Raw genomic sequence first — 13,844 nt, forward strand, 5'->3', positions numbered from 1 at the left:
TGGTATGTCCCACAATAAGAGTGACATTCCACAATACGCATGGAACTCCGACTCATAAATTCTTTATTCGCTAACACTTTCACCATAAATGATAAATAGGTCTCACATTCTGCTACACTCCACTCACATTCTTTTGTAAAACTAATATAAAAAAATGGATCTCATATTATAATAACTTTTCCAATCCATTATTCTTTACATTTCTTAAAACCCATGTCCACACCAAATGTGACCCATATTGTTGGATAGAGGGAGTAAAATATAAGACTGAACCTAGAGTTCAACCTCAGTGTATGATTTAACGTTTAACACCCTTCTATGTTTCTGCAAGACCTATGAAGTTTTTTGTTAAATTGCAAAATGCAGTCCTATAGTCTATGATATTGGTGATTACTTCAACTATAAATTACTTGCCCTTTTGATCTCGCCAACCTTGTGCTCACATTCAGACCAGTGTATTGGGGGTCACATCTTGCGGTTCAATCATAATTGAGAACCCGATTTATTCTGGCTCGTTAAGATTCACTTTCCCATCGAATCAAAAACCTACGGTTCCGGCCATTTTCCAATTGATCAGACATATTCTAAGGGTCGGCAGGTGTATGGGCAAACGTTAGGTCAGACATAAGTTGTCAACCCTATATATGATTAGACGAATATACACTTTTTAAGTGTGACTGAATGATGGATCGAGAAGATATACATAACCCATCCCTATATAGTTACAAACAAGTAACAATCTGGAGTCGAGCTATCCCAAGCACACCTACTTACGAGCAACACTCGTAGGCGTTGCAGGTAGTTCTCAACAGAGGAGCAACACTTAGAGCGCTGAAGCAATTGAGCTTCGACCCGGCAGCATCTTCTGAAGCTCATCAACGAGTACATCCATGGCTTTCAGCGGTAAGCATATGGGGACCATTATCCCATCCTCACCCTTGCTATTCTTAATGCGCATAAAATAACTAACTGCACGCGGAAATGAATCCACACCAGCTCTTGCCACTCCACCGTATGCGGGATTCCCCCAACCAACATCCACTTCAAAAACTCTCGCAGAGGACACCAAATAAGTTTGCACCCCGGTCAGATTCGGTCGCCCTCTCAACACCATCAAATCCACCACTGATTTAACAAACTCCTCCGTTGCTCCTTGTATCGCCTTCTTAACTAGCTCTACTGCATAACACAATGGGTTTTTCAATAACATCTCAGCAGTGGCGACTGCTGCAGGGTAAACAATAGCGTTACCGTAGTACCCTTCTGGGAGAGGAGGGTTCATTTGCTCACGAATATTCATAACACAAAGCACTCTAAACTCTTCGTTAGGGTCAGAAAAGGTGGCAATTGTTCGGCAGCGCCACATGCAGGCTGTCACAATTTGAAACTTGGAGCAACTTTGGAGGTGCGGAGGTAAGCTCTGGCGAAGGGTGGAGATCTCAGTGGGACCGAAGAAGAAATGTCGCACCACACGATCATGTGGGATAGTGGTTCGCTTTGTGTCAACCACAATATCATGCTCAGGTGTCTCATTGTCTCGCGTGGTGGGTAACGAGCACAGAGTATGTGTCTCTCCCAAACTGGTATAACAGAAGGGCGTTCAGCACCACGGGCTAGTTCGCATACTGCTTTTATGAATTGGTGAATCCCTGCACCGTCGGCCATGGTGTGATTGTAGCGCCAGGCAAAGACGAATCCACCACATAGTAACCGTGTAACCTGAAAAGGCAGAATGTGTAAAAAAAATAGACAGATATGAACAATGTGGCATTATTCCAATGCATATCTCAATACTATATAAACATTTGTTTTCTCCTCTGCATAAAATGTACTCCCTCTGTTCCTATTAATCCCCTCATTTTTCTATTTTGGGAAATTCCAACATAGTTGAGTCATTTCTATTTTTGGCAAAAAATAATCATTCCTCTTACTTTATTCTCTCTTCATTTCTTACTCTATTTTTTCTTACTTTGTTCACCATCCACTTAACATATTATCTTTAAACACGTGCTGAAAAGAAATGCCTCAATTAAGGAGGGAGTATTCACGGACATGATTTAGAATCATTGTATCACAGATGGCATCTGCAACTAGTTGTTCAAATACTCATGTTTCACTCATTGCATTAAAGAGTTCAAATACTTTACTAGAATGAATTTGGTTAACCATTTAAGAGTTGTTTCAAATCATGTTCCACTCATTGACACACAATTATCATACTCCATTCAATTATTCAGTTTGGCTTCTTAACTTTGCTTTCAAATGTATGAACTTTTGATGAATAGCCTATACTATAGTCAATACACGAGAAAGAATTTAATCATCAACCTCATGCATCACAATCAGTTAACTGTTTATTAGTGAGCAAATCAAAGATTTGATAAGGTAATTGATGTATGTAAATCTACCTGAATAAGCATCAAAGGGCAATCGAGGACTCCAGCGGAGCCAGGGACATCGTAGAGCAGCTCGTGGAGGTTTTGGATCGGCGGTAGAAGTGCGCCAAGCTGTTGCAGAGTGGCGTCGGCGTCAGCCTCAACGAACAACACACCCTCGCTGGTGCACTCCACTACCAGTTTCCTAGTGGCTACTTCCCTCAGCCGGCCGGCAAAGGGGTAGTAGAAGACCAGTGCCACGGCGACAGCGTCGCGGATAACCCTAACCGGATCTCTCCCTTCCATGGAGGGGCTATGCCGGTATATTAGCGCCAGCGGCATCTGAAAACGGAGGCCGTCTTGATCGTCGATGTCGGAGAGGATTCTCAATTCATGAGGAGTGGGCTTCGCCGGCCGGATTAGCTCAGGACTTTTCCTACTTACTTTGAAGGTTGTACCAGCGTTGATTGACGCCATCTTTCACTAATTAGATTCCGAAATCGATCAAAAGGCCAAAATCCAAAACCTTGCAGTTGCAGAAACTCGATCAACCTGTTTAATAATCATCAAATCTAAGTTACAAATAACACCGAAAATTGAACATTAATATTGCGAAAAGGAAACATACAGAGTGAGAGTCGCCAGGCGTGGACTTAGGGAAAAGTGAGAGATAATGAAGTAAAATGAAGTGATGAAATGAGGAAGAGATCATCTGCAGGGCCTGCTGTGCTTGAAACGCAGAAGACAATGAATGAAACGCAAGAGAGATGGTGGGGCCTTTTCTTTTCTTTCGTCGTGTACTATTAATTTAATCATTATACGCACATATCTAATTGTTATTCTTTTCAAAATTTAACGACATTTTCCAAATGAGTTCGTATTTTAGTTTATTGATTTAATTGAAAATTATAATATATTTGTATGTGTTTAACAAAAAGTGAAATAACATAAAAAAAAGAAGAGAAAGGGATATAAAAAATTTGCAGACAAATTACACTTGATCTGTTTTTAATACTCCACTAACTCAAATATGTTATACGTATTATATGTTTTAATTACAGCCTTGGTGATTTAAATCTATGCATTTAATAAAATGGCGTGAATAAAAAGAAAAGACCACAACCATTTTCCCTTTTGTTTGTTTTTTTTGATATTTTATTTTTATTAAAACTCTCAAATATACTATAGTTTTCAATTAAATTAATAACTTAACATACTTGAAGATTCTATATGATATTAGAGATTATTCTTAAAATAAATTATTAGCTTTAAACATTTAGAAATAAAAAGTGCTATAGAAAATAATACTTAAACAAGAAAGATGTAAAATATAAATATTAAACACAAAAAAACAGACATATATACTCAATACCATGATCATAATTTATAAGTGTTTTAATAGTATGTAAATGTAATTTAATTTCATTGTGTTTTTTAGTATACAAATAAAAATATTCCACAATGAAAATAAATAGTAGTCGTATATCTCAAAAAGGAAGAGAAAATAAACAATTTATACAAATATAAAAATATTATTAAAAGTAAAAAGAAAAAGATATGTAAAATTTAACTTAGCATATTTTCAATATGAGATCATTTGGAAAATATTGGTAAGATCATTTTTAAAAGCTGTAAGAAGAGCTCGTATATATATTGACTAAAGTAATAGTACTACATGAAAGAAAAGGCTCCACCATCTCCCCTCTTGCGTTTCATTCGTTGTCTGCTTCCGTTTCAAGCACAGCAGGGTCTGCTGTGTTTTTTAACACAGCAGAGGATCCCTCCCCGATGAAATGAGGCAGAGAGGTGAAGGAAGGTGATGAGATATAAATAGGGACGGAACTAGAAATTTAGGTAAGCCGGTGCTGAAAAATAAAAATTATTAATAATATTAATAATTCATTTTCCGAGCCAAGTAGTAAACTACCTAATTGAGCATAGATAAAAACGACAAAATGAATTAAATTTTACTAAAGATACTATTTCATTCGATGAATAAAGTAAAATATATTTTTCATCCTTGGATATGATAATCAAATTACTGTTAAAAATCATATGCATTTATTTTCAAATTAGTACTATCAAAATAATGCATTTAATAAATATTTCCCATCCTCGGCGTTCAAAACGATAGTTTTTATTTGAAAAAGATAAAAAAGAAAATAAGTAAAGAAAGATGCTTATTCTAATAAAAACATAGTTTTGTACACTTAAATACCAAAAAAACATTTTGTACATGTATGTGATGATTGAGAAAAAAAATAAAAATTCATAGTTTATTATACTGAGTTCGAGATAAATAAATAAGTATTATGGAAACATGCAAATTAATCTGTTAAATATATACACAATATTAGTGTTTAATATTAATACTATTATTCAACAAAAAAGAGTGCATCTTCGATTATATGATTGTTTTAATTTATTTAAGAAATATACGTACACACAAAACGGAAAGTGGACCCCGCGTGACAGCTGTAAAGTAAAATGCGTAATTGTTTTTTAAGTTTAACCCTTACATTTTCCCTTTTTTGACTTTACTCTCTCTCCTTCCCCCCTCTTCTGTCGGTATAAAATTAAAACTCACAGCAGCTGAAACAAAAGCACTGACGGCCATGGTGAAAGTTCAGCGATCGGGACCGGCTAAGCCCCGCTGGAGTGGCGGCTTGGCCCACTATATCTCCGTCCCTGGATATAAAGCCTGTATCAAAATGGGTATTAAATTTTAATCGGGAATATTTTTTGACGACCCAAAAATATACTGTGATGTTACTTTCGCACAAAAATTAATAAATTGTGTTGAAGGAGATTAATAAATTGCGTTTAAAAATAGAAAAGAGGAATAAAATAGGAAAATTTAAAAAAAATAGTAATTAATAGTAGAATAAAGTAAGGGTAATTAAATATTTTGTTTTTTCCATTTAAAAAATAACTCAATTTAGTTGGAATCTAGTAATGTTTGGATTCTTAGTTAGTCCATGTCAATTCACTCTTCCTTCCATCTCGATTAACATAGGCAATATTTCCGCGATCGGAAGGATTTACAACTCTATTAATTTCTGATCAGTCTACCGATCCAGTAGTAATTCGTTGAACAGTCGATTTGATTGATTGGTACATCGAGTTGGCGGATCGGCTGATCGGTCGGTTTCATTGGAAAAGTGATTTTGGTGAAGAATGGACCAGGGCAGGTGGGCAGTGGAGTCGTACTGGAGGTCCAAGTTGATCGACGTCGCGACATCCGATGAGGAGAAGGTTACTCCAGTTTACAAATTGGAGGAAATATGCGATTTGCTGAGGGCTTCGCACATCTCCATTGTTAAAGAGGTCTCCCAATTCATCCTCAAACGGCTCGATCATAAATCGCCGATTGTTAAACAGAAGGTTATTCAATTTTGCTATTCGTTGTTTTTCCGTTGTTTTTTAGCTGTACGCTTCTGTTCTGTTGTTGTGATCATTTTGAGCTGCTGTGTGTGTTACATGTTTTTGCTTGTTAGATGGTTGATTTTGAGGTTATTTTTGTGTGCCACCGTAGTTCAATCTTTTACTACATGACTATGGTTATTTGACGGAGTTTTCTGTTCCCCAAAGTTATCTGATGTGTCTTGAGATGCATAATCGTCTCCACATGTTACTTCGTTACTGCGTTAAGTTATTTTGGGAAATGTCTCGAAGCATTTGAATTACTTGAATGAGGATACAACCAAAATTTAGTGTTTCTGTAAATAATTATCCTGACTAATAGATGGATTGTCGTCACAACTGTGCTGTATAAATATTGATGTCAGCTGCCTCTAGTGAGGAACCTCTAGTAGATATTTGTAGTGCCAATAGAGTCTTATGTTTTACTAATTTGTTTTCAGGCATTAAGGGTAATAAAATATGCTGTGGGGAAGTCAAGTGCGGAGTTCAAAAGGGAGATGCAAAGGAATTCTGTTTCAGTACGGCAGTTAATCCATTACAGGGGCCAGCCAGATCCCCTGAAGGGTGATGCGTTAAACAAGGCTGTGCGAGAAACAGCACAAGAAACATTATCTACTTTATTTTCATCAGATGATAGCACAGCTGCACCCACAGAAAGTAGCCTTCGCAGTCGGATACAAGGATTTGGAAACACCAACTATGAAATGCCATCAGATGATAGGAAGTCTTTCATCAGTGAGGTTGTTGACATCGGAAGTGCTACAATTAAACATGGATTTAGTAGTTTTAAACAGTCTCCTTCCATAAGGAAAAGTAATGACACTGGAAGTTACAGAAGCCCAAACCTTGAGCGATCTTTGACTAGAGAAAATGATAGGTATGAAGGGCTTGGGTCTCAGGCCGAATATAACAGCTCCTCTCGGTTTTCAGAAAATGCTGGTACTGGAAGCTGGGATAAAGAGATTTCGACAAGCCATTCAGAAAGTAGTAATGGAGACCCTGCTGTGACTTACAGCCAAAAAACTCGTGAAGAGAAGTTGTTGGAGACCATAGTGACATCAACTGGTATGCGCCTACAGCCTACTCGAGATGCACTTCATGTTTTCCTGGTGGAAGCCTCAAAAGTAGATGCCAAATCATTAGCGCATGCCATTGAAATGAAACTGAGGTCTCCTATGTGGCAGGTGTGTTCTTTGTGCCATTAATTGTGGTTCATATTATAGCAATAATCTGATGATCATCGATTTTGTATATGCTTCCCATATTTCTCTGTGATAGTTATAAGAAACTCTCTAATGAAACACTCTTCTGATATAATCATTTTTAATAATATTCTCACTTGGTTTCCATAAAATGCCCATTTATGCAGGTCCGTATGAAAGCCATATGTGTCCTTGAGGCAGTATTGAGGAAGAAGAATGAGTTGCATTTTTCAGTTATTGCTTCATACTTTGGCAACAATAAAGATGCTGTGGTGCAATGCTCTGAATCTCCCCAAGCATCTTTGAGGGAGAAAGCAACTAAGGTGAGATGCTAGTCCCATTTAGGTGTCCTCTGGTTCTATTGTTCGTCTTCATGAAACTTAAGTGAATGGAGTTTGAGTGAGAGAAGTGACCGGAGTTTTCTCTTGCACCCTTTTTATTGAATTTTCTTTGAATTTTTTTTTTTATGAAATATCAGTGTGGGTTTTAAACATTGCATGACTATCACATAGAACTATAAAGTGAAGTTGCAAGGATACAAGGTCATGATAAGAATAAGATGGCAACCACCACTCTTATAATCTTACATTTCCTAGAATTCTTCACCCATGTGCATGTATCCAGCCACTGGATCAAGTATGCAACTGTTGAAATGCCCTCAGGGTAATGTAACACTAACCTGCATATAAGAATTAGGGTTAATTACCGCTAAAATCTTGAATTTCGGTCAAAATCTGGAATGTCATATGAACTTTAAAGTTTGATAGACAATACAGGAACATTTAATTTTTCTTATTTTAGCAGCAATTACCCTTAGAATTACTCTATTACTATTAATTTATTACCTAAAATAATTACATACTGCATGTTACAGCAGACTTAGTAATCTTGGCTTCTTTTCATTTCAGAATAAGAAATTTGTAATTTGTGGTTGCCTCAGGTATTGAGTCTTCTGAGTGGTGAACAAAATGGCAGTGGAACCAACCATTTCAAGCAACCGAGTAAGATTCCCCAGCCTTCAATTATACCAGATATGATAAACACTGGTGACCCAGGTGATCTTCTTGGCATGGAAGATCCAGAAAAAGCAGCGAGTGAGCCAACAATAACAAATGCACCACCATCTGTTGCTCCGCTGATCAATGACTTACTTGGCGACAATTCCTACAGTTCTGAGAGCACGGACAAGCTGAACGTTGATGATGACCCATTTGCAGATGTTTCCTTCCACATAAGTCAAGATGAGGACCGTGTTGCTAATTTATTTTCTGGGATGGCTCTTGATATGTCAGGGGCCTCTGAGGCCACTGTCGCAGCTCATAAAAATGAATCTGAACCATTCAACCTTTTGAATTCTAGTTCTGAGGTCTTCATGGAGCTAGGAACTTCTAGTGAATATGCTGCCAACTTCGATGGTTTAGTATCGAGTACACCTAATAAAAGTCCTAATGTTGCTTTAAATAGTGAATTTCCTCTGCGAGCTGGTGATATGAATGTAAATCCCATATTCCCCCTGGGTGCTCAGGCATATAATATCCCTTCTGGTTTTGGGGTCAATCCTGTATTTGCTTCTCTGGCAATGAATTATAGTGCCATGGGGAGTCACTTTGCTCAACAACAGTTTTTAGCTGCAATGTCCAACTTCCACCAACTAGGGAATCTACAATCCAGTACTACTATCAATTCTCCTGGACCTGTAGGAGTGGAAGCAGCACCCTTTCCAGATATTTTTAATCCTGGCATGGCTACCCAACCTCCAACTTCATTGATGAATGGATCAAAAAGAGAGGATGCAAAAGCATTTGATTTTATCTCGGTAAGTTGTTATTGTTGCTATCTTTCTGTTTATTAATATTGTTACACTACTTCCACTGGGATACTTCAGCACTTGACAACTCCTTCAGTTAGTCTTATCATTACATTTTGATCTTCTGGAAATATGTTTTTTGTGGTGACGGGATGAAGATTATTCTTTTCGTTCCAGCAGTATTTTAAGTATAAGCTAGTACAGATAGTTAGCTTTAAGTGTATGATCATACAAATAAATACATTGAAACTTTAAAACGAAATTGTAACTCACTTGGTCTTAGATCTAGGATTCGTCCTTATAATCATAGGACTTTCCTTTACTTTTTTTTTCTGACTGACTGAACTCTTGTTCAAGCAGTGATAACCTATGCTCATGGTTTTATATTTTGCACGACATTGATAGTTCATGTGGAAGTATTTTGTAACTTGTGTTGGTTTTGTAGGATCATATGGCCTCGGTTCGTGAAACCAAACGCACGACTTGATTCATTTGATGTGTAAGGATTTCTTGTTTTGGGTGAAGAAGCCGACTCGGAAGATGCTGCCTAAATCTTGAATTGAAAAAAAAGTATATGAACGTTGAGGAAGTGTTGTAGCGGCATGACTATAATTCCTAGAAACCGAGACTTCATAAAAAAAAAGCAGGCAAAAACTAGGGGATTTCAAGCGGAAGGCAGACCAATGTTGTGTGAATGAAAGTTTCTGACATCTGCATGTTTTGATCCTAAGAAAGGTTTGGAAATCGTGCAGTCATTTAAAGGCTGTTGATTGTTGTTGTCTAATTTTATTTTGATTTTATTACTTTTATGTGTAATACCCCAATTGAGCTGATTGTCTGATAGACTTTTGTTGTAATAGTTCTATTTATTTAATTTTGGAGAATATAATAAACTCAAATAGATTCCAATGTTAAACATAACATGATTTCCTCTATTTATTACTGAATGAGGCATTCTAATCGACCAGAGCATTTCAGGCCTTGATCAAATGTTGCACACCAGTCCAAGATTGGTTAGGTTGTAGCTCGATTTCTCCAATCTAAGTAATACATGCATTCACCACAGAAATAAGATAGTGAAACTACAAAGCAAAAATAAATAATTGAGAATAGGAGACACTTAAGTCTGAAAATCGTCAACATACCCTGGCATTTTCAACACACACGAAATCTTTGTAACATGATTCCATCGTCAGATAAGGATTCCACAGAACAGTATCAGACCAACTAAAAAAAGACAACACAATCCATCAAAAAGTGGTCAATTTAAGACTAAATAAACCAACAAATTTACAGCATTGTCATACTTGGTATTTCTAATTGTAATGGAATCACCCAAGCCATTATCCAGGTGAAGTTCATCAGGAGCATCAAGGTAGATGCAGTCTACAAATCCCAGAAATGTGACAACATCCCTAGAATGATAGTAGTAAAATAACATAATAGGTTGAAAACATCAAGGTTTTAAATCAAATACAAACGAAACATCGATGTCCGAATAGATATGATACACACCTTTCCTCCTTACCCTCCACTGGATTTCTTGGATCAGGTTCTTTGTTCAATGTCTTGCAACCTTTTAAACATTTAACAGAGGCCTCTTCTGCTGAAGCCTGCATTACTCGGATTAGATATATGCAAATATCAACATAATTATTAATATTTCGGTTAGTTTTGAAAATTGTACTTACTTTAAAGTATGTATGCAATGCAGTAGTAAATGAAAATGGGGTGTGATGAGTATTTGTGATTGTAATCTGTGTTGAGAGAGTGTCTTTGTGTAGAGTCACCTAACAAATTCAGCAGAAAAAATGATGAGGAAATTATATAGCAAGGAGACAAAGAGAACAAGTTAGTTAATTTACCTTGTATAGAGCACGAAAACCATAATCCCACATACCACGGCTGTACGGACTGTCTTTTAGCTCAAGAGTTACACAAGGATTCATTTGCATATTTTCGACACTAACAATAGACCATTCCATGTTCCTTGCAAATCCATGCTGTCAATCACATTATTATTATTATTATCATCATCATTAAAAGAACTTCAGTAGATCAATATATATATATAGTATATAGTGTTTTTGCCTGTTGCAATGGGCCAGGTCCAAACTGAGGGAAACAGTGTGGTATTCCTCCACTATATCAGAGAGAACATCAATGGAGTGTCAGCAAATGTGAAGTAGCTCATATTCTTTAATTAAACTTGCACAAAAAATATGACTTAGCTCATATTCTTGAATTAAATTTGGACAAAAAATATGAATTAGCTCGAAACCAAACCAAGTGATTGACATGCATGCATACCTAATGGGCTTCTCGCCGTTAAATACGGCGTCGGGACGAAGAAAAAGAAGTTCTTTGCCGTCGAGTTTCCAGGATGTAACACACCCTCCATGTAGATATACCTCTGCCTCACTGCTGCATAATACTACATATAATATAATTATGGTTTTTTTACATTCCTAAGTATATAGTGCAAAAGTTGACAGTTGTGTACCTTCCATGGATGCAAGTTAAAATGATCTTGGGTAGATTTCCCAAACCATTAGCTACTTTCACATTATCAAGATTTAGGCTTGATGACTCCATTATTGAATACTTGCGATATGCATCAAGATTTATAAGGATATTTCAGAAAAATAGTGGAAATAATCTATACACACCTATTTAAAATGTACCAGTAAAAATAAGTAGAAGATAAATGAGCAATATATATGTGTGACCTTATATATAGTGCGTGAATGCGTAGATTGTAAGCCAAAATTAAGAAAGTGGTACATGCATATCCTTGTTCTAAAGTTGGATATTCACTATTCCATTTTTCTCTCATGCTTTTTGATGGTTAATTTCCGAAGGCTCGTTATTTTTCTATTATACCTATCAAATTTTCTACTCCTAACATGCAATTGAAAAGTAGTACTCCTGCATCATATAGTTTTGGGCCAAACCATTGATTAGCTACTAAAATTCCAAATCCGAATGTAAAACTTAGTAGTTTATCTGAACCTCTTTTCTCTAGTAACCGAAAACATTTTTTTTAAATGAGAAAATTGGTGTACAAAAATGTCTTGAATGGTTGATCCGTACGATGAATACTAGCTAGGGTGTGGGGATTTCAATTTAAAATGCTTCACAAAGGAACAAATAGAGTTATATACATAACTACTAATACTATAAGATAATAGGAAAATAAAAAAGCAAACTCAGAATTTTGAAATGTTGAAAACAGACAAAAACAGTTGTTGTATTAAATAATAGTCCCATACATGAATGAGCATATGCGATATTCCATTGTTATAGGGGACTGGGAATGATGCTGTGGCGTGCCTTGAAGTAGGGGAAAAATCAAATTAAAAACACAGTAATTATTTTGTATTTTTGCCCAGCAACAAAAGCAGATAGGCTTATATATGCAATAATAATGTTAGTTGGAATCTATAAGAATAATAATTAAAACTACGACCATAACTCTATCAATAACCTTATCCTTGTCGACAGAGACACTTTTCATGCTCTGTGCTTGCGGGCAAGGACTTCAATATTCTATATTTGCAATTTATGGCATTAATTTATAAGTACAATGTGTGCATTTGTATTTAATTATGTATGCATAGAAATGTTCAAATGAGAACATCGTCAGTGAGTAAAATGTTCTCACGTTCTCATAATAATATTTATCAATATAACATTGAATTTACTTGAGCATAAATATTTCGCCAAAATCACGTCATCACCATAACCAATTTATTGTTTTAATCATAGTTATCCTTGATTGTTATAATTAACTAAATTCGACTACCACATGGCATTAAATTCAACCGTTTGATATTTCAATCCTAGGGTTGATATTTAGTTCTACATTAAGAAGTACTCATATCTGTATTACTCTTTTCAATATTTGACTTCAGATTTAGAAACCAGCAGACAGGTTCAGTTTATGGAGTATGATTTACAAATCCATCATTAATTTAGTAGAGTATGCATTTACAAATCATTATGTGCATACATTAGAGATTGTTGAAGAATGCAACGTGATAACCAATCAAGAAAAACCAAACAATGAAGAATGAAGAACACTATATTTTTGGACAAAGATATGCATGGAATACTCGTACAAAACTAAATATATTATTTAGGACCAGTTTACAAGTAGGAAAACTTTAGACATGTGCCATTAGGATCCTAATTTTTCATTTGGATTTTATTCAACTCCTCAGATTTTCCATGTGAAATTTAGAGCTACAATCGTAGTACATATATAGAGAAAATAGTTCGACATAAAATTGAAATTAAATAAATTTTAAATGAAATTTTTCAGAATGCTTAAAATCTGTTCTTCGCTTCTTTGATAGCTAATAAGGCTCTTCATTTGCTTTATCAATGTTGTCGTTTGCTTGACCGACTCTGCCCACACTTGAGTTGGACGACGCTCCCGCATCGTGATGAAATCTCCAATCATTGTAATTTCGAGTAAATCCTTCTCACAAGATGCTCCTTCACTGTTTTTGTTGCAAGAAATTTTTTTTATCATTACAACGTGCACATGAATATCTGAATTTTAAACGACTAAAGGCCCAAAATGGTCCCTAACATTTGACCTTTTTTTTATTTTGATCCAAAACATTATCTTTTGGATTTTTCGGTCCCTCACATTTGAAATCGGGCCATTTTTAGTCCTAAATTGACGGAATTGGTTAAAATTGACGGAATGTCACAGTCAAAATTGACGGACCACATTAATAGTTATAACTATAGTTTATTAAGGCTAATACCTAATTAACCTAATTAATCAAAAACTTAAAAATGTAAAATTTAAACATGAAAAAAAAAATTCTTCGAACAAAACCCTTCTTCAACACTTCGATCTTTGAACAAAATTTCCCTTATCAAATTCCAGTTCGAATACCAGCTGAGATGGAGGGAGATAAATACCAGCTACTTTATCCATTTCAATTCCCAGAGATTATCCATTCACCTCGATCTTTGAACAAAATTTCCCATCTTTAAATCGCCACCCTTATCAAATTCCAG

General features: G+C 35.9%; 2 protein-coding genes and 1 pseudogene across 4 annotated transcripts; 1 reads left to right on the top strand and 2 right to left on the bottom strand.

Moving 5' to 3' along the window:
- Positions 1-618: 618 nt before the first annotated feature.
- LOC121746761 lies at positions 619-3,133 on the bottom strand (annotated as a pseudogene).
- Positions 3,134-5,345: 2,212 nt separating this feature from the next.
- On the top strand, positions 5,346-9,728 carry LOC121748989 (protein MODIFIED TRANSPORT TO THE VACUOLE 1-like). The gene is made up of 5 exons (XM_042143590.1): positions 5,346-5,759; positions 6,239-6,982; positions 7,168-7,323; positions 7,941-8,816; positions 9,253-9,728. Exons 1-5 carry the CDS (start codon positions 5,553-5,555, stop codon positions 9,292-9,294), a joined length of 2,025 nt encoding a protein of 674 aa, XP_041999524.1. The 5' UTR covers positions 5,346-5,552; the 3' UTR covers positions 9,295-9,728.
- On the bottom strand, positions 9,654-11,493 carry LOC121748990 (putative glucose-6-phosphate 1-epimerase). 3 transcript variants are annotated; one of them, XM_042143592.1, is made up of 9 exons: positions 11,311-11,493; positions 11,118-11,228; positions 10,899-10,950; positions 10,673-10,810; positions 10,499-10,597; positions 10,323-10,420; positions 10,115-10,222; positions 9,953-10,034; positions 9,654-9,847 (listed from the first exon to the last, which is right to left on the bottom strand). In XM_042143592.1, exons 1-9 carry the CDS (start codon positions 11,400-11,402, stop codon positions 9,782-9,784), a joined length of 846 nt encoding a protein of 281 aa, XP_041999526.1. In that variant the 5' UTR covers positions 11,403-11,493; the 3' UTR covers positions 9,654-9,781. The 3 variants fall into 3 exon arrangements, with proteins under 3 accessions (XP_041999526.1, XP_041999525.1, XP_041999527.1); XM_042143591.1 differs by having other exon boundaries at positions 11,118-11,231; XM_042143593.1 differs by having other exon boundaries at positions 11,118-11,241; positions 11,311-11,453.
- Positions 11,494-13,844: the final 2,351 nt, after the last annotated feature.

The sequence above is a fragment of the Salvia splendens genome, chromosome 9 (genome assembly GCF_004379255.2).
Source record: "Salvia splendens isolate huo1 chromosome 9, SspV2, whole genome shotgun sequence".
Taxonomy (NCBI): domain Eukaryota; kingdom Viridiplantae; phylum Streptophyta; class Magnoliopsida; order Lamiales; family Lamiaceae; genus Salvia; species Salvia splendens.